We start from the raw sequence: 21,673 nt of genomic DNA, 5'->3' as shown, positions 1-21,673 counted from the left end.
ACTGTTAAGTTAAGCGGACTGTGCGGAGGCTGCCTACAGTATGGCTAAGAGTAGGGTGTGCATTTAGATGGACAGGAATACTACAGGTTCTTTTGATTTTTCCTTCCCTCCTCAGAAAACCTCAAGTCGAGCCTGCTGACATTCCTCGTGGAGGGGTCTGCTGCTCTTCTCATTCTCAGTACTCATTATGATGTGATCATTATTCCAGCCAGATTGAATCTGTTCTAAAAGCATGATTGATTTGTCTTGGTGATATTTGGATTTCCAGCACAGCTCCTGCATTCTCTTGACAGTTCTTGATGTGTGTAGAGGAAGCTGCCTGTTGCCTTATTGATTCAGTACCTCATGTTGTTTCCATTGTCAGCACCCTGAAGACCACAGAAAAGTTTTCATATTGCTAACATGTCCCATCTCTTGTGCTCTCCCAGTCCTAATCCATTTTCTTTTTCCTGCTTATTACAGCTCCAAGAGACCGTAAAGAGGAAACTGGACAGTGCACGATCGCCCCTCAATGGAGAACAGAACGGCATCTGTGATGGAGGCAGCTACTCACCGACTACCAAACGGGTACGGAAGGAGGGCTCCGGTGGCTTGGACTCACTAACAGGTCTCCCTAACAACAACAGTAACAACAATGTACCACCCATCTCTCCACTGCATCACCAAATGGACATTAAGCCCATACTTGGTGGGCCAAACACTTCTACTGGAAACAACACTACAAACAGCAATGGCAACCACGTAGGCCAGGCATCAGATGAGCTGGGGAAAAATGGGGGCAGCCATCTCTCGGACATGAAGCTGAATGGCTCCCTGGACCTGGAGGACAGCTTCAGCCTCCTCAAGGACCTGAAACAGGAGCCACTGGATGACGGAGGTGGGATGGAGTCCTCTGATCCTCAGTCTCTGTCCAATCAGAACAAACTGTTCTCAGACATCAACCTCAATGACCAAGAGTGGCAGGAGCTGATCGATGAGCTGGCCAACACTGTGCCAGAGGACGATATGCACGACCTCTTCAATGAGGACTTTGAGGACAAGAAAGAGGCAGAGTTTGGCAGGCCGGCAAACAATCAGACACCAGGCCCACAGGAAGCAGCTGGGAATACGACAGCACCTGGAGCAGGGGTGGCGTCAGCAGCAGCCCTGCCTCCTCCTCCTCAGCCTCAGCAGGTTCCCATGGGATCACCACAGGTCAGTACTAAGAGAGTCAACCTGATGTCTTGTGGCAGGGGTGTATAACCCTTATCTCTGCCCTAAACTGTGACCAGTTTAGGTGATTCAATCACATGTTGATATTTGTGTGATAGGCAGCATTCCAGTACATTTGTTAGCATGTTACTACCAATTTAAATGCCTGTATTAAATCAAAGAAATTTAATGTTACAAAAAAAAAGAGATACTTCTTTTCACTCTATTGGCAATGTAAGAGAACATATCTTAAGAAAGAAACAAAGATTTAAAAAACAGATGTGTTTTTTGGCCCCAAATAGGAATAAAAATGAGGTATAGGCAGATATAGATGTGCTTTGGGGAGGAATAGCCTGCCCTATAATGTAAGTTAATTAGTAAATGTCATTCTCAGAGTTAGAAAAGAGGTAGGATTAGGCACACGTACAGGAACCAGTTGTTTGAAAAACAATTGGAACATAACACCAGCGAGAGCAGAGGGGGCTTTGTAACAACAAAGACAGCTGAGCTTGCATTGCAGTATGAAGTTCCACAAAAAGAAACGTGACACAGTTTCCCACATCCAACCTACTACTCTGGTTATTTAACTGGCTTCAAATAAGGCTTAGCGTTCATACAATTTCTCTTGTTCTTCTGTGCGGTGTCTCCAGGCTGTGTCGCTGGTTGCCAGATTTGGCCAGTTAGCACATAGTATATGTGTCTTTACAGGCAAGTTGGTACCAAACCTTCTGCCAACAAGATTCCAGGAAGTAACTTTCCCTAAAAACACAAATCACATTTTTATTTAGCTGTTTGTATACAGATTTAACAAACAAGAGACAAGGTGTTAATTAGAAAGTTTTAGAGGTGTTAATAGGCCTAAATTTGAACTTTTTGGAGAGCCGGGCTTCCCCCTGTTTCCTAGTCTCCAATCACCCGGCGTTATGTTGAACTGTTCATTTAAGAGTTAATGACTCTGTGTTTGGACTCCTCCTCAGGTCCGACCCTCATCGTCAGGCCCTCAGTTTGCCACCACTGCCAATGGAACGCCTCCTCAGCAACCTTTGCAGCAGTCTCCAGCCGTTGCCATGGCATCAGGTTCCCCATTGCACAACTGCGTCGCTCGCTCCCCTCAGACTCCAACCCAGGCTCAGACACAAGCAGTCTCTAGGCCTGGGAATGGGTACATGATGAACCCAGGCCCGGGGGTCAGTCAGGCGGGCACAGGACCCGGTGCGGCTGTAGTTGCCCCCGGAGGTCAGCCTGTAGGGCCAGTGACACCTGAACTTTCTCCAGCAGAGCAGCTAAAAGCAATGGCTCAGCAACGTGCTAAACTGCTGCAGCAGAAGCAGCAGCAGCAACAAGCAGCTAACTGGTCCCCTGCAGGCCCTCCAACCAGTCCCTATAACTCCGGTCCCTTTAACCAAGACAAACCCAACAGCCCCATGATGTACCCACCGCAAGCCTTTAACGCACCACAGGGCCCTCTAGTGGCTGGGATGGCCCCAAACAATGGGCCTAAAGCCCCCATGAACAACTACCTCCCTCACAACCACATGGGCATGATGGGCCAGCAACAGCCAAACAGCATCAACCAGAACACTCTGTCCAAACAACAGCAGCAACAGCAGCAGCAAACGGCAGCCATGTTGTCCTATAACAACACCAAACCGCTGAGTCACTTCAGCGGCAGCGGCGTTGATCACATAGGCCAGAGGATGACTCCACCCATAGGAGGGAACAGTCAGGTTAAGAACCCCATGATGCCTCCCTACATGGGTGGTGGGGGAGGCGGCGGCCAGGGCGCGGGGCCGGGGCAGACCCAGGGGCCAATCCCAGGACAGACAGCCCACCTGAGCGAGGAGCAGAAGAGGATGTTGCTGATGAAGCAGAACATGCCCTACAGCGCCATGCAGCCTCATGGACAGGTAAGGGAACTGTTGTTTAATGAATGTGGTTTAGCAATGTTGTTCGCATTGCAATGGTGCAGTTCAAGTGTAGTCAATACTTTGGTCCAGGAGGAAGGTTTCCTTCAACTGTGGTTTGTCTGTAGCTTGAGCTCTGATTCCAGTCATTCTTCAGATAAAATCGGAAAGCAGACTGTGGAGATGAGTGCCATGGTCATGGTGTTACACCACTCAACCTTGGGAAGAGACCGAAACACCATACGGTTTTGTCTGTCCTTGAGGAACTATATAAAAAGCTGGCTGTTCACTCAAGGTTTTATGTAAAACATACAGATCATTTGGAAGCATAATTTGGACTTTTACATACAGAAAGCCCAATGGCAAGGATTCAGAAATAAAAAAAATACGCTAAGGTTATTTAAACAGTTGACTAGGACAGATTAAAGAAAAGGGATTGCTGTTTTATAAAACCTTCCGGAGGTGCAGCCAGGGAAGGTAAAATGGCGGTAGTTGCCCCAGCAACGAGCAAGGGCTGGGAATAGGCATAGGAAAATGGCCTGTCGAGAGTGTATTGATGCTTCTGCAACACTAGCAGCACTGATAGCCTCCCCCCACCCCTCCTTCCCCAGACACACAAGCGCATGCACTTACACACCACGCCAAACACCAAAGCTAAACGGCTCCTTAGCTCATATCCCCAATCTGTCACAGCTGACTGATGGCTGAGATTGGACCACTAAGCCAAGCTAGCTGCTGTCATTACCAAAAGCCAACCTCAGGCAGTTTGTTTCCCGAGCCCAGCAACCAGCACAGCCCACTCTGAACGCTCCAGTGGTTCAGCCAGGTGTCAGGTATCCTTAATAATCCACCGGACAGAGGACGTTAAGGAACTGTGGGTGGACTCTACTGTAACAAATAAACACCTACAGAGGTGAAACCTCACACTTGTATGGTTCTTCTTTTCATGATGTTGCTTATTATCTCAGGGCCGTTGTATTATCGTCAATAGAAAGTGTGTGGCTACATAATAGAAAGTAGCTACAGTCACTCAGTCACCTCGTCCTCCTCCACCCCTCGAGTGATCTCTGCGTCTACTGTCCTGCTCCTCCTCTTTCCTCCCCCTCTTTCTCCCTCTGCCAGAGACACTCAGCACCAATAAAGGAGCAGATTTATTAATATGGGGCCTTTGTGGCTGCTGCCTGGAGGGCTGTGTGTTTGTGTGCGTAAGTGAGTGAGTGCGAGTCAGTGCACATGCATGTTTGTGTGTGTTTCCTAGATTTGGTGGGTGGGTGGGTGGGGGGTGGAGAGATTTATTTGAGTGAACAGAGGAGAATTGGAGACCGGGAAGAGAGAGGAGAGGGATGTGCAGAGAAGAAAAAGAACGACTTAAAGGAGAAAGGCAAATGGAGAAGGAGAGAGATTTACTGTAGAGTGAGGATGTGGCATATTAAAAAGAAAGTCAAAAGCCTGGAAAGAGAGAAACAAGTGAGCAATGCAGAATGGGAAAGCAGAGTGTCTGAGATATTTGTAATATTTTTATTGAATAGTCGCACAGGTCTCAAATAACATTAGCAAATCCACTATAAAACATATAACAGAAATTACAGAGCACTGTTTGTTTTGTATTTTGTAATAGTGATCATTTATTAGGGTGTAGGTGTGGGTATGAGCTTTATATCAACATTCACAAGATGTGGACAACTGGTGGCAACACATAAAAGGGGGAATCCACCAATTTCACACATCGAGATCAGTTGGGTCGTGGGGAGTAATCAAGCGGGATCCTCCGGGTCTGAAAAGTGCCAGTGCCGAAGTGCCTTAAACCTGCGTTCTTTCTAATGGCCAGCAGGCAGCGACTCCACTGGTTGCAAAAAGAAGTCAGATTGTGTTGGACTTAACTGCAAAATGAACCTACTTCTCACCTGATTTATTACCTCAGTAAACACTTTCCTAATGAGTTTAGGGTCACGATCGCTAGTTGTAAGTCTCCTTCAATACAGCATGATGTTCATTTAGTAAATTATGGTCCCATTTTGAGGAGAATAAAATATAAAGCATGGTTTGTTTTAGGGCGTGGCTATCTTGTGATTGATAAGTTGCTGCCATGTCGACCTGTCAGTCAGTATAGAGGTGACGTGTATCCACTGTACATTTAAGCAGCGCTGTTAAAACAATCACTAGGAGTCGCCTGTTCGTTTTTTCAGTAAGGCCTACATTTTGTTTTAAGCCTATTTCTCACTCTAAAATTAGCATCTCAGTTAATATCACAATTAACGTGAAATAGGGATGCACCTTGATAACCAAGCTAGCTAGCGCCACCCTCGCGTCTGGTTTAAAAAAAACCAAGATGGTGACATCGATGAATGCCAATTTGATAGACATCGCCAAATCCTAATGCAAAGTCATCCAGTGTTTTTGCCGCATGATCCATACTAGAGACTGTGAGTCAGGATATCTTCTGAATATTGGTGATATATTTTGAAATCTGTTCATATATTGATGTATAATACAGAATCTCTGGAATATTGTTTTAATGGAAATTACTGTCACAGCAAGTAATTTCATCACAAGCACTGTTACAGAGGTGGGTCATATTAGATTGAATGCAATTAATAAAATTTGTCAGCCTTGAAAAAGGTCTTGCTCTTTCAGTTTAGAGTTTTCAAACCATCTATGCCCCAATTGTTGGCACATTGGACAAAAAGCTGCAAAATTCTTTGGTATGTCAAGGTGAGAAATGTTGAAAATAATGACAACATATGCCAAATGCAATAAACAAGGAGGTGCTACAGTTACAAGCAGCACTGAATACACATGCCCCTCAAACAACAGCTAGATAATAATTGTGTTATTATTAGTGTTATTTTACTATTTATAGTAATGATTGCGTTTAGATTTATTCAGCAGCTTTCCTGCTGCAAAGCTGGTATATTGCCTGAGTAATCAATGGCAGTATAACAACATTTTCATCACTATTGTTTGTGTTTTATCAGCTTGTACATGGAGATGTCATGATGCAATAATAATTCCTTTCAAATCATTTCACACTTCCTGTTCTCAGTTATTTCAGTGTTGTTCATAGACCTGGTTAAGTAAAGGTCTATGTATATTTCTTGTTGTGGAGTGTGCTGATATGTCTTTGTGTGTGCGTGTGCGTGCGTGTGTGTGCGTGTGCGTGTGTGTGTGTGTCGTCTCAGAGGTGGTGCTTAAACATCACTGCCTCTGTGCTCTCTCCCTCTCTCTGTTTCTGTCTGTCTGTGTGTGTAGGCTAATCCAGTTAGCAGCTGCTCGGGGAAACTTCAGCCTCTCTCCTCAAAAGCTCGTTAGTCAAGCTTTAATTGTTGCTCCCTCGCTTTGCATATCGCCATGACGCTAATTTATGCCCGTTGTCGCGGTTACCGTCACCACAGTGGTGGATGTCTCAGTGGAAGCAGCAAGTGGGGGAGCAGAAGCGCGTGCATGAGTCTGTGGAAGATGTTTGTGTGATTGCCTGCGTGTGACGGATGATACGCTTGCCTCGCTGTGTGTGTGTGTGTGTGTGTGTGTGTGTGTGACAGAATGATTGTGAGACGGATGTGGCTTGTTGCGCAAGTGTGCGTGCAGCTGTGTGACGCTAGCAGCGCGGGGGCGGGTCTCTGGGGTTATCTGAGTGATGATTGGATGAGAATGGATTGACAGGTGTTGGGCTCAGAGGAGGGCTTCTGGTGTCGTCCTGATAAATTGGAGCGGGAGGTTTGACTGTGTGTGTGTGCATGAGTGTGGAAGTGTGTATGTGTGTGTGCTTGTGCGTGTGAGGAGATCACAGTGTCACACACCGATTGCAGTGCACGAAGGCGCCAACGCCAGTGCTAATGACCCTGTGAGTCACGACACCAGCCCCCTCACACATGTGCACACACACACACACACACTCAACAAATAAACTGGCTTTGAAAAACACCCACAGGCGTGCACACTCTGACAAAGCCCCTCCTGCTTTCTACCTTCTCCTCCCCTCTCTTTCCAGAGGTGAAGCCTCTCTCATCATCCTCGCTGTCCTCTTTTTCATCCTTTTCACCATCCTCTTCTACCGAGAACCTTGACCTCCACAAGGTGTCAGGGGTGGCCGACTTAATACACACACACACACATACACACACGCAGAGCCGGTTTCCCATAGGGTGTCTTACATGCACTGAACCCGACCGATACATTGGCTGGACCAGTATTATTGGCTGATTTTATTTGGTATATCATAGAGTTCAGCATGTACGGAACTTTTAATTGAAGCTCGTATCACATAAGTGAGTGAATTTACATAATTAGGTAAATGAGAGAGTCTCTTCAGATATGAAATTCAAACTGCTATTTGAATGTGGTAAAAAAAAAGAATTCACAGTGCAAAAAATGCAATAAGCTGTGCTTTGTACTCCAGCAAGGGCTATTTGTGAAATCCCATCAATTTATTGCAGTTAGTGCCAAAGTGGGTGCCGTGGCATCTTGGGGTGCCATAACTACGGGCCAAGGGTTCTGCAAGATTTATTCAGTTTCACTTTTTGGTACCATACATGGAAAATATCTAAAGTTATGTTTGCGTGCTGCCTTTTGAAAATACAGCTGCCTTTACAACAAATCTAAAGTTACCTGTTAGCTTATCACTCAGAGAGGCACTGGATACACTGGAATTGGATAAACCAATTTTCTACAGTTTGGTTTAGGATTAAGCTCCGTGGGTTGCATTCAGTTACATTTTAAAGATGTAGTTCTAATTAGTTCATACTTTTACTACTTTTTATTTTGAGAAAGTGACGGCCCTGTTAAATGAAGGATAAATTAATAAAGATAAATTAATCACTGGTGACAGGTTATTTTCATTTTAATTTTACCACACACAACTTCAATTAGGGTATTATTAAGTTCAGCATAGTTTGGCCTAATTTTAATTCTGATTTGTTTTTCAGTTTTATAGGCTGCATCTTGTGTTTCTTATCAGAAACATATATATATTTTGATATATAGAGTGAAGGAGGGAGTGAACAAGAGAAGAACCGGGCACAGTACAGCCCCAGACCAAGTAATTTCTCTCCCTCTCTTTCCTCCATCTATCCGCACGAGCAGGAGATATTACCTTACCTCCCTCCCATACACACATTTTATCTCCTGCTCATTCTGTCACCCCCCTTACTCTCTCCCTGAGTTGCACACATGCACATGCACACGCACACACACACACACAATGAATACAGCTCTCTCTCTCTCTCTCTCTCTCTCTCGCTCTCTCTCTCTCTCTCTCTCTGGCACACGTGTCAGGGCTTGAGCTGAGCTGCTCTCAGATCCTGTAGAGAGGCTCTGAAGATGGAGGGAGGGCAGGTTGTGAAGGGGTGTTCGGGTGGAGGGCGGCGGGGTGGAGACTGCTGTGTTCTGGTGTGTATTTGCTCTTTCTCTCTCTCTCTCTCTCTCTCTCTCTCTGTCCCTCCTGAGATGCTTCCTGTTAAGACAAACACAAGACAAACAGCTCTCTCTGTGCTCCTGCTGTCCATTTTTTCAGTTCTGTTCCCTTTGCTTCCTCTCTCTTCTCGTCTCCTCTGCTTCTCTTCTCTTCTCTCCTCTCTCCTCATTTCCTTTTCCTATTCCTCTCCTATCCTTAACCACTCTGCCTCTCCTGTACTTGGAGGGAGCTGTTAGCTGTTAGTGTGTGAGCTCCATTTCACTACCCCAATCAATAATGTGTGTGTGTGTGTGTTTGTATTATTACTTGTGTATGTTCTTAATATATATAAATGTATGTGTATCTGGTTTAATGCTAGATTGTGTCTGTGTCTGATACAACTGTGTGTGTATGTGTGATTTAAAACTGTGTGTAATGCAAGTGTGTATTGGAAGTTATGTAAGATTGTATAGTTGTGTGTGTGTGTGTGTGTGTGTGTGTGTGTACTACACAGTAAGCATGCATGATAGTGAGTGTATTATGCAAATGTATTGAGATAAGAGTGGGCACATAAGTGTGTTTATATATCTATATGTTTTGTGTGTGTGTGTGTGTGAGAGAGAGAGAGAGGCATTGGTAGCAGCAGGAGGGAAAACAATTCCCAGGGTCCCCTGACTCCCCAACCCACAACACAAACACACACACCCCAACAAAGCTGTTTGGTTTGCTCAGACAGCGCCAGAGAAAACACAGTGAGACAGACCATCTCTGCCCATTAGACACGCCCTCAGGGTGTGAATACAGGGTTGGAGAGGAAATATCAATACTCACCTTCACCAACAGGCTCTTTTATCAGAGGAATGTCACTATATGGTGGACTGTTTATTTCCTGTGTGTGTATGTGTGTCTGTGTGTGTCTGTGGGCCAGATTTACTAAAAAGGTTTGCGTGAGTAAAAACGTGTGCAAACTTGATATCACCAGCACATTAGCACGTAAGCTGATCTACTAACGGTGTGCACGCAGAGTGACGTCTTTCAAAAGCGCAAGATAGCACCTGTTGTTCATTTAGTACTTTTGCCTTAATGGATATGCAGTTTGGGGCGTAACATGCAAATACATTTATTTACTACACGCAATGTGATCTACCAAGCCTAAACGCAATTTCACATGAGTGCAACAGCCTCTGTATTTAATACGTTTGAAAGGAAGGTGCAAACCGCCAAGTGTTGCGCAGAGATGGCTGCTGTTATTGTAGCCAGAAGGAGACACAGCCGTAATGAAAGAAAACGTAGAGAAATTAACAATATTAGATAATATTATTCTATATCCAATATATAGAAATACAATTTTTTTTTTTTTTTATTCAATGAACTATATGAATAGATTTTTTTTGTATTTTCTTTTAGCTTTGGCAATACTGTTGTATTAACATTCATGCTAATAAAGCAAATTTCGTTTCGACCAGAATTTAGAAAGTTGCGTATCGCTGCGGAGAGCCGCCAGCTGCAGTAGTGCACGGATCACACGTAGAATTCAGCCAGAGGGAACAATCACCAGCTGTTCACAGCGTGCCGGTCTTAATATAGCGACACAACCCATTTTAGGTATCGGAGAGCGAACTGGGCGAACAGGGACAGGAGATCGCGGAGCCACCGGGCACGGTGCGGACGGTCGGTGATTGTTCCCTCTGGCTGGATGAAGCACGATCTGCTGGCTTTTCCTCACGTCTGGGTCATTCCAGCATACTGTATCTGCAGGGCTCTCAAGTTTTATCAAAAGTTTGGAGTGAGAAAACACGTGTTAGAGGACGAGCCACTCACATTTTTGCAGCAGCGGCCCCTCGGTCTCAGCCAATTCTCTCAAGTTTTTACTAACAGTTAAGTTTGATCTATAGTTTATAATTGACCCGAACAAATAGAAATTATAAAAATAGGTAAATCTGATAAAAGACTATTCATACTTATATTTCAAAAATTCAAATGTAGCCTATAAAAATAAAAAGAGATTTGGCCCCAAACGAGGCCAATGAACAGCAGTGCTGAATGTATATCGTACATATAGGCATACTGTACTATTGCAGATCTTGCCCTTCAATTACTAGTTACTTTAAAAAATAGGCTTTTAGAGAGTTTAAATCTGATGTTTTTATATCATTTAATTAATTAATAGCTTATACAAGTCCAGCTAGTAGAACTACATCAGTTAGGCTAATTGACAGAAACTGAATTGTCATCTGATTTAGCATTAGTCATTTTTCATGTAAAAACATGTCATGGCTCCAGCTTTACAAACCTGAAGATTTGCTGCTTTAACTTTTTATTATTTTAATGTATTTTTATTGATTTTGAGGTTTGGACTGACAAAACAAGCGTTCAAGGTGTCGCAGGGCTCTCTCACTATTTTCAGAAATTGTTACAATATAATGGAGAAAATAATCAGCTGATTAATACTAAAAATAATCATTAATAGCAGTCTGATAAAAAATAGTTCAACCACAACCACCTACATTAATGCATGAGGAATAATAATCTAATGATATGATATATAGGCTAATAGTATAACAGTAATATGGGACATTTTTCTTTCTGCTTTGAGTAGGCTACTCTAATAACATACTTAACTTTTTCAATGCAGTACTTGAGTATTTTTACAGCGAGGTAGGCCTATGAGTACTTTTATTAAAAGGAAAAAAAATAAAAAAGGATCTGAAAAGTAATTTTGTTCACCACTGGGTGAAAAAGCCAAAGCTTCTGGTTGTGAGAGGTTGGAAAGTTTTTGTCTGCATCAGTATTCATTTAGCATGAATTTGGCTACAGGATACTCCACAACATCAGCTGCTCTCACTATCTTTGATCACAGGCAAGTGATTTCCATCCATGTTACTTAACGAACGTGCTTGCAGCGGGATCACGGAATTTACCCGGAAACAACACACATCAGCCTAACTGCTCTGGCGTTTAGTACAGAGAAAGCTATGAACTCGGCAGAAAAATGCTCGTCCATTAATTGTATATAGCGGGATCACTTCGTGGGCGTTATCTCTTAACTTACTTCTCAGCGTGAGAAATACAAGGTGTGGCGTGTGATCGTGTGAACTGGCTGAAATGCGTGTGTCTCACGGTGAATGCGTGAAGCTTGAGAGCCCTGTGTATCTGTTTCTGCTGGGGTTTCCCAAAGCAGTTTTTCAGGTTTGCTGTCCCAAGTGCTTAGTGCAGTCTCAGGCAGGATGGGCAGGTATATATGATTTCCACATACTGGGGACGCACTGAATGGAACAAACCAAGGCTTTTACGCAGTCGCTGCTTTCCCTCCTGACTCACCATGGCGGAAACCATTAAAACACGCAAAATACCTAATTTAAATACTCCCACCTCCATTTTCTTTGCTCCTGTTGTCATCTACTTAATAATTCTTAGTAAGTCACCCATAACATATACTAAAATCGCACGTGCAATATTTTAGAATGCACACGGCCCGATTTACTAACATCCCGAATACTAGAGTATTAAATATTGTTCATTTCTCTACGTTTTCTTTCATTACAGCTGTGTCTCCTTCTGGCTACAATAACAGCAGCCATCTCTGCGCAACACTTGGCGGTTTGCACCTTCCTTTCAAACGTATTAAATACAGAGGCTGTTGCACTCATGTGAAATTGCGTTTAGGCTTGGTAGATCACATTGCGTGTAGTAAATAAATGTATTTGCATGTTACGCCCCAAACTGCATATCCATTAAGGCAAAAGTACTAAATGAACAACAGGTGCTATCTTGCACTTTTGAAAGACGTCACTCTGCGTGCACACCGTTAGTAGATCAGCTTACGTGTTAATTCGCTGGTGATATCAAGTTTGCACACGTTTTTACTCACGCAGACCTTTAGTTAATCGGGCCCTATGTGTGCAAAAGTCCTCTCTAATATTAACCTCATCTGCAATATTGACCTGCAGGCCTCACTGTGTTAGAAACCAGTCATGACACAATGTGTCTGCAGGCACATGGTGTCTGAGTGTATGTGTATGTGACTTTAAGTATGTGCATATGTAGAAGAGTAACCATAGCCGTGTGTGTGTGTGTGTGTGTGTGTGTGTGTGTGTGTGTGTGTGTGTGTTTGGGTGGGTGAGTGGGGGGGGGTAGATCATTCTTATGCGGTGTCTGTGGGCCAACGGGAGGGAGGAAGGGAGATGCAGTCAGAAGGCTGCATACTAAACAGACTGCTGTCACCCCGCCAGCACCTCGCGCGTACACACACACACACACACACACACACACACACACACACACACACACACACACACACACACACACACACACAAACAGAAACATAAATGCATGCTTGGTTGCTCTACCTCTTACATAGACACTCACAAACAGTCCACACGCAGACATGCACGCACACACACACACTCTCCTCATGCCAGCTCAAACTTTGGCTGCCTTGCTCGGCTGCCGGTTGCCACGGCAACCATTGCCCACAGCACCTTGCAGCCCAAATCAATGGCAGCTCCAAGACGAGTGAAGGCAGCGGTAGCTTCTGTGTGTGTTTGTGTGTGTGTGAATACGCGACAGCATGTCTCCGTCCAAATGTTCGCGCCTATAAGCAGGTTGTACTTGTGTATTGTTTAGTGATAAATATGGCATAAGGCTCAGCTGCAGATTGCATTAGCAGCACAGTATCAATGTTGTATAAAATTTAATATGCCTAGAATAAACAGAATACATTTTTTTGGACATGAGAGAGATGGGAGGGAACAGTTGGCTATCAGAAGGAGGTCAGTCCATTAATTTCAAGTAATAATGTGTGTGTCCCAACTTGCTAATCACCTTGTTTGTGGTGATGGCCACCATGCCAAATGACACATACAAAGACAAACGCGAGGGACAACACAGATGTGACCCCGCCCTTGTCCCCAAAATGCACCCCATCCTCCCCATCTGCTCAGTCAGATGCTAAGACACACACACGCGCACACAATCACACACACGTTGCCACTTACCATTAACACCACTCAACACTGTTTAGTGACATGCTCCAGCAGGCACACACACATACACACACAACAAAAGCAGCCAGTCTTGTTAAGTCATACAGTTCACCTACGTGTGTCTGTCGGAGTCTCTGCATTCGCATGCCAGCCCCTTCTTCTCAACCCCCACCCCACCTTACCCATTCCACACGTATCTCACTCTTCCACTGCTCATCTCTCCTCTGTGTGGGCTGAAAGAAGGAGGGAGAGAATGGAGGAGGAAAAACCGAGAAGGCAGACAGAGGGAGGTGCGGTAAGGCTCTTTGAGGATTAGGTTGAGAATTTTGACTCTGTCTTACAGAGGAGAAAGGAGGTGGTGGTGGTGGTGGAGGGGATAGATTGACTCCTTGGAGCAATTTACCTCAAACGGCTCCGACACAGCTAATCCGCTCTTAAAGGAGCCTAATCCAACAGTCTTGTACCTGATACTGTGAAAAGAGAGAAAGGAGAGTGGCAGAAGGAATACAGCAAAACTGAGAGAAAAGCGAGAGAGGGTGTGGGAGAGAGTTGTGTGACTGTGTGTGTGTTAAACTCTTCCTATACTCCAAACAAATATCACGTTTGCCCTGTTCAGACAGGCAAAATGGTGAAATTGCCACAAAAAAAGCAATGCCAGATTGTTGATTTCCAACACTGCACAACCTGGACAGCCGAACTTGTCAAAGTTTTCACACAGACTGTTTCTTTTCCCCACAGTATACACTCTTGTCTGCAATTCAACAATGTCAGACAGTGGTAGTTCTTTAGGCTGCCCGATACTTTGGTACTTCTTGTTTTGAGAAGCTTGCAAGGCATCTTAAGATCTTAAGGTTGCTGGCAAAAATAGTTTGACAGCATTAAGAACTCATCAAATTTCTGGTGTTTACTTACTATTCTGGGACAGAAAGTTTGAGAAGCAGTGTTTTACTTTTGTTCTTGAGGCCTCTCGAATTAGATGAGTTATGGGTGGGTTTGTTTCAAAATAAAGTAATACCAGGGCAGGTGTCCATTTGACTGTTAGCTTTCACTGATAACATCTTTCCCAGTTAAAAAAAAAAAAAGAAATCCATTAGAAAACGCTGTACACAGACTTTATTTGCGCGGTAAAGGCAAAGGATGTTTAAGGGGCTTGTCCGATCCAGTTAGTTAATGCAATGCTAAACCCGGGGACCGGAATAAAAAGTGCAGTTAAATTTGAGATGGAGACATTGTGACAGGGAAAGAGAGAACAGGAGAGAATAAATGGTAATACAGAAGGAATGAATGAGTTGAATGGTAAGAGGAATTGTGAGTCATATGTTAGTGGGGCGATATGGCATGGAGACGTGGGCTGCACTGGAAAAAGAAAACTGTATGAGAACATAGGGAAGACAGGCTCATGGACTGTATGCTGTTATAGGGCAGAGAAGGTACATGGTAGAGAGAGAATGGAAACCAATCACAGCACGAGAAAGATCACATGATGCTCATACAAGAGAGGGAAAATAGAGCAACATGGAGACATACAAAGAAAGCGTAACCTACATACAGATGTCCAAAGAGTTATGAAGACCGACAGCAGCGCAGGATGAGAGCAGGAGGGCCGGAGCAATGATTGAGGAGATGGAGACGGAGGGAGCTGTGGTTTCTCATTAGAGCTCTGAGAAACACACACTCGGAGAAAACACACATCGATATGTGCACTTGGCTAATGTCTCGTCTTTCTCTCTCTTTCCAGAGATTTGTTTCGGGGTGTTAGGAATGAGGATCTGTTTCTAGTGCAACACTAGTGTGCCCTAATGCACACATTGACGCTGTGTGCCGATGCTTATACAAACGTCTGCACATATTGAAAGACTTTAACCCTTATTCTTCCCTTTTTGTGCCCTATCTGCACATATATTTTCCCTCTTCTTCTTTATTTATTGACTTCTCTGCCCTGCTCTCCACTCCTCCCTCACTGCCTCCTTCTTCATCCTCTCACTCCCAGGTTTTTTACTCCGTGTATTACTGTCCACCTCCTTTCCCCATTTCCTCTCTCCATCCCCTAGCTCCGCTCCGCTCCCCCCCCCCAAAAAAGAAGCCAAATAAACTTGAACCCCAAGAATATGATTGATGGTTGCGCAAAGCTCCCTCTCTCCATCTCCTTTCTTTTTCCCCTCTATATTCCCACACTCCCTACCTCCCTCCCCTCTTTCCCACTGGCACTGTGGCTCCGTCTCATTCACGCACGCACATACACACACACACACAAAAGCACACACACACTGTTTGTGTAGTTTGATTAATTATTTGGGTCTGCAGGATACAGCAATGCACATGTAAGTAATTTTTTACATGTTGGAGTCGAGTCTTTGCTGCAAGATGCACAATGTTTTCAGATGCTTCTGATCATAAAAAATCAGGCTTAGTTGGTTAAAGTAATCTTTATATGCAGATAATAAAATTTTGCTACTCTCTGTCACCCTTCGACTTTAAGCCATTTTCAGTCAGTCCATACCCAGTTCATGAAATTGGCAGTACCCAGTAAAGCTGGACTGAACAGACGAGAGCGCCACCTACAGATCAAGTTCATCAACAGAAAATCTAAGAAACAAAAGACAATGGACACATTGTTTGATTACCACATGATCTCTGAGATAAAACAAAAACCTTAATTACTAAGAAAACTAAGGCTGTGAAAGTGACTACAGCCTCCAGTTCAACATGGATAAACTTTACCTGTAACTGGGGCCACTTTATAAAACATTCAAATGGTATTTACAGGTCTGTATGCTGAGAGCAGCTGGTGAAGTTTGGGATTTACTATCTTGGTTACCTGAAGACAGAAATTAGGTTTCGAGGTCTATTTGCAGCCATTATCGCTAAAGTACCAGCTAGACCTCAGCTTTCTTATCTAAATAGTTCATATGAGGTAAGATAAACTTAATGTATCAACAAACAGAGCGGTAGTTGTTTAGGTTAAAAAGATGTATAATGGACATAAAGTAAACAGATTTATAGATAGTTTATAGACACTAATACACTCGATTACATATTTCCCAAAGTAACTGAGCGGATATTCTTATCAAACAGGACTATATAATTGAAAATTAAACCCTTTACTTTTACAGCAAACAGGCAAACAGCATTAAATATCTATTTTGGAGACGCTGCTGCATTTATTTGTACCCTATAACAACTATTGCTAGACCTGTCTATATTTTAAAAAAGGATTTCAGCCCAAAAGTAATGATAATTTGCAATATTTTCAATTATATTATTTATTTATAATAACTTTGCATGTGTTCTGTTTATCAGTTGAAACTGACATTATACAGTTAAAGCTTCCCTCACACTAAGTTAGCTTTGTTGCACGTTTAAGAGCAGGACGACTTACACCTTTCTCATTATTATTGGACGACCCACTCGACTTGACCAGAGGTCTAATCAACTAGATTGCTTCAGTTGTTGAACACTGTGCGTTGTTGAACACCGTGTGTTGTTGAACACTTCAACTAGAAGTGATAACACTTGTAACAGATGTGCAGATAATTTAACTTTGCCCTAAACCATAATCCATGATAACTAAAACACTCATTACGGATTATTGGTGTACTTAACTTAAAAAATTAAAATAAATATTGATATTGCCAAAGACTTATTGGGAGATTTCAACTAATGCAAGCAGCCAGTACCACATTTGAAGCTACTGCTAAGCAGGATTTTTTCTTCTTCCTATTTTTTCTTCTAGCTATTTGGCAAATTTACATTCTACCCAGCTAGTAACCAGGGCCCCGTCAGTTCAGTTAGAGTTTATATTCAGTATTTGTCATTTTGTGGCTAACATCACTTTAACCTCTCAAGTTGTGTATCAAGTTATTTATTACATAGAATAATCATATCTTACGGATGATAAATTAGTTAAACAGCAACATAAATCAGTTTCATTGCTAATAACAACTGATCATTGGGGCTATGTTGTCGTGCATGGCTAGGCTAATGTGTCATGTGTGTGAGAACTGTACCTGTCCATGGGTTTGTACATGTGTGCCTGTACAGGGTCCATCTGTCAGCCGGCGCGACAGCTGCAGTGGAAGGAGGCATTGTTATCAGGCGTTGGCGCAGGACACCTATCAAGGGTCCTATTGTCTCATCCACCATGATAAGATGCAGGAAGAAAGATGAAAGATGGAGATGGGGGGAGGGCTGTCATGGGCAAACAGTGTGACATTGAAGACCACTGTTATGACTGTCTGACACACAAGCAGATCTGATCACAAACACAGACACACACTCCCAGAGGGCAGAAGTTATTTAAAGCTGTCATTGTAAACGAAATCCACAATTGATTGTAAAGCACTGATGAACTGAGACGCGGATGGAAGACTAAATAACACCATTGCAATCTGCAATAAATTATGCCTTTGTGAGGCTTACAGAGTTGTGTTTTTGTTGACGTGTCAAACATGTGTCGCCCAATGTGACTGTTTGATTGTGTAGTATACAATACACAGACAAATGTCTTCATATCAGAGGACTGTGCGCATGTGAGTTGCCTGAGTGTGTGTGTGTGTGTGTGTGTGGGTATTTGTTTTAGCCCCCCCCCCTCCGACTGCATTTTCTCAGTCTTATATCATTATTTGTCAAGCTTCCCAACATCCTGTCCAATTGCACAAATAAACACACACACACACACACTATTACCAGGAAAGATGCATTGTCACACTAATTCCGGGACACATTCATACACACCCACACATTATAACTATAGGGGGTGACACACAAACACACACACACGCACACAAACACTAATGATGCAGCCACAGCCAGCCAAAGATAATTCAGTTTAGACACAGAGTTTCAATTTGGCGGCACTGAGCGTCAGTCTCACATGCTTCATGTCACTCCACGCTGCTCTTTGCAGCAGAAAAATCCAATTGGTTGGTGTGTGTGTGTGTGTGTACGCGCTGAAGATGCTATTTTTGTCTAGTGCTCTGCATATTTCATATTTTTTCAAGTTTATGACTATGTGGTGTGTCTGGCTCTGTGTACCCTTTGTAACTGTGTACTATAGATATTAGGTGCAGCAGTGGTGTACCTAGTGCACCTTTTATCAGCAGCTCCCCTGTAATAGCTCTGATTTCTTAGCATCTGTTCACAATAACACATGGTCAACCCTCCACCAAAGCTCTGACATTTCTGAACAGCAAATTCACGACATTTTGATTTTGTGGCCCGGGAACCCCCCTGCGATGGACTGGCAACCTGTCGCCCGATGTCAGCTGGGATTGGCTCCAGCCCCCCGCGACCCTGTACACAGGATAAGCGGTTGACGACCCACATAGGACTGGATAAAATGGGAGAAAGCAGGAGGATCTCAATCGTAGCTTGTATCCAGTGTTAAACTGCACCAGCAGCTTCACAATCAAACACTGGAGTTCTCACACAGAATTACACATTTATGTGATAAATACTTTCACAGATGAAGCAACATTTTTTTAATGTTGAATTTTTGTTTTAAAAATATAGACGCTTTTGGATATCATTAATAGCCATTATGTCATTTGTTATATCTTTTGAGGACTGGTTTCCTCCTACAACAGCACTACTTTAGGCCAGTATACAGTGTAGGACTGCAACTAGCAGTTATTTTCACTATCGATTAATCTAACGATTATTTTCTCAATTAATTACAGAATTGTTTGGTCTGTAAAATATCAGAAAATAATGAACAATGCCTGTTACACTAAGGCTAATTTTTATTCTGCTGTACAAAATAAAAGGCTCCCTTGTGTCATATTATATTGTGTGTTAAGTTATATTTTACAAATCCAGTCCTTCTGCTGAAATATCTCAGTTTTCAAGATTACTAAAGTCTACAGTTGAACTTTTACAACTTTTATGGAGACATATTTCTGACATCCACAACATTGGAGACAATAATTAATCAAAAAATGAATTAATATCTTAACTGCATCTTACAGGACAGATGTCCTAGCAGATATGTTTCCCTTTTCACTTGCACTACATTACTATGAATAGTGTTTTCTTAATTTCTATAGTTTGTGCTTGAATTCAGCAGATGGAGCTGAGCTGTGTTGAGATGTGTAAACAGCTTTGAGCTTGGTGCAGGTATAGGATCACGTGATTTAGCTCTACCTGTGAGTCAGCAGTATATAAAGCATGTGCTCTGTGCTGCTGCCATCCTCAAGACAGTGAGCTAGGAAGAGAAAAGGAATCTCACCATCCCCATATATATTTTCTGACCTTCCCTCATCTACCATCATGTTTTTCAAGGTAAGCACTCAAACACATTGTCATTCTCCTTATCCCTTCCTTTCTCCCTTTGCCCCCCCCCCCCCCCCCCCCCCCACCCACCACCACCACCACCAACCCATTCCCACTCTCCCTTATTGTAGTTTTTGCAGAAGAAGGCAGAAAATCTGCTTACCCTACACACAGGGATGTTTGCCAGTCTCACACAAAGTTCAAACTGCTTGGGAAAGCACAGCTTTACCTGCACCATTAACAGCAAACCTGTGTGTGTGCATATATGTGTGTGCGCGTGCGTGTGTGTATATACTGTATGTGTGTGTGTGTATATATATATATTCTCTCCCCATGGTTCTGTGTGTGTATGTACAGTAAACAATACCTGTACATGATTGTGTGTGTTTGTGGCTTTGCCTCTGTGTTTACAAGGACAGGTTTCTTCTGCCCTGAGGGCATACATCTTCATGTGGGGACAAGTTAATGGACTATTAACACCTTTTTATTGAAGCTGTCTGACACAGTATAATAATATAATAAAAGCAGATAGTGTGTATAGAGTGAGTGTATTTTTAAAAAAAGTTCAGAGCTCTTTTAACGCATAATTTTTCTTTGCTTTTTGTCAAATTGATAAATCAGGCAGCAGATTTAAATCAGAACAAGTTGGGGACAGCTCTATATCGGCACAGGGCCCAGAAAACAAGAGACAAACAACAGCAGAATCTACTGCCAGGCTTCCTAAAATAATATCAATGTGTAGAACAGCAAATCCCCTCAGCAGTGGAGATTGTATTCTGTCATTGTTAGCAGTGGCAATCTGCCCGTCAGCATATCGACGATGGCGAGCACCCAGGACAGCTCTCACATCCCTGGTGGTCCTGGGATCAGCACCTCGGACAGCAGCTGTGACACACAGAGTGTTATAAATGATCCACCTGAGCTGGACAGGAGCAGGAGGTGATGTAGATGAACATCATGTTATTTTGCATCAGTAAAGTTTTCACTTCACTGGAGCCATTAACCTGAGCCCATGCTGGAAAATAAAATCACAATAAAAAAGTGGGATCACATTATCCTAAGAAAAGTGCACTTGGCTCTCTTTCTGATTAAAATCGGCTCAGTGGAAGTGTTTTGTTGCCATTGTTCTCTGTTGAACAACTTTTATTTTTTTGAGCCAATGATAATTGTCATTTCTGTTGACTGTATAGTTGTGCTATGAAAGCGGCTGGCATGTGATGCGGCGTAATCATGAAGTCGATTCCTGCTCGGGTAGTAAAACAGCAATTATGATCACAACTTTCACTCTCCTAGTGAATACAGAGTCCCTGTATGTGTGTGTGATGGCAGGGTTGTCGAGCAGGTTGTGGACAAAAATGGGGGCAAGCTGCAGGCGTAGCAATGTATAGATTTGTGTAAAAATGCTTCAACCACAGTGAATCTATTGCCTGCATGATGGGAAATCTAGGCATTTGAATATGCTGCAGTAAGAAATTTCTAGTTCAATAGTCAGTTTTCTTGGTGGTCTAGTCAGTTTCAGAATTCTAAAGGAAGCGAAGAAATGTGCACCCCCTCTAGAAGACAGCAGAGAAGCAGATCCAGTAATGCTAAATACCTGCATTACATCCTTTAAGACATGTACGGTTATGTAGGCTAATCCACACCAGCACTGTCTGCTGTTATAGAGCCTGGTTCTGTCAGCAGTAGCCAGCTTGCTGGCTGGACGTAATAGACTACAGATCATGCTGACAGTATCATTCAGAAGACTATTTCTGGGCATTAGAGGTTATATGTTTCTGTTTTGAGAGAGGCAACACACACACACACACACACACTCGTAGACAGAAAAACAAGTGAGCTACCATCAGTCTTCAGTAATGGTTTGACACCTGGGCTTTTGGCTGACTGCTATTTTGCGTCACACCCAAGGGCATATGGGTCTCTTTTGGTCCGTT

At 43.2% G+C, this 21,673-nt stretch overlaps 1 protein-coding gene across 1 annotated transcript in view; it reads left to right on the top strand.

The window, feature by feature from the left end:
• The window catches only part of maml3 (mastermind-like transcriptional coactivator 3), a 110,787-nt gene that overhangs the window by 49,703 nt on the left and 39,411 nt on the right, over positions 1 to 21,673 (top strand). Inside the window, exons 2-3 of the mRNA XM_038714384.1 lie at positions 463 to 1,194; positions 2,169 to 3,098. Coding sequence (XP_038570312.1) covers positions 463 to 1,194; positions 2,169 to 3,098 — 1,662 coding nt within the window. The remainder of the gene's footprint in view (positions 1 to 462; positions 1,195 to 2,168; positions 3,099 to 21,673) is intronic.

The sequence above is a fragment of the Micropterus salmoides genome, unplaced genomic scaffold (genome assembly GCF_014851395.1).
Source record: "Micropterus salmoides isolate LMB-PRFRI ecotype aquatic unplaced genomic scaffold, ASM1485139v1 Ms_hic_scaffold_12, whole genome shotgun sequence".
In the NCBI taxonomy this organism is placed as follows: Eukaryota; Metazoa; Chordata; class Actinopteri; order Centrarchiformes; family Centrarchidae; genus Micropterus; species Micropterus salmoides.
Note: the sequence above shows the minus strand (reverse complement) of the source record. Positions and strands in the feature narration are given on the sequence as shown.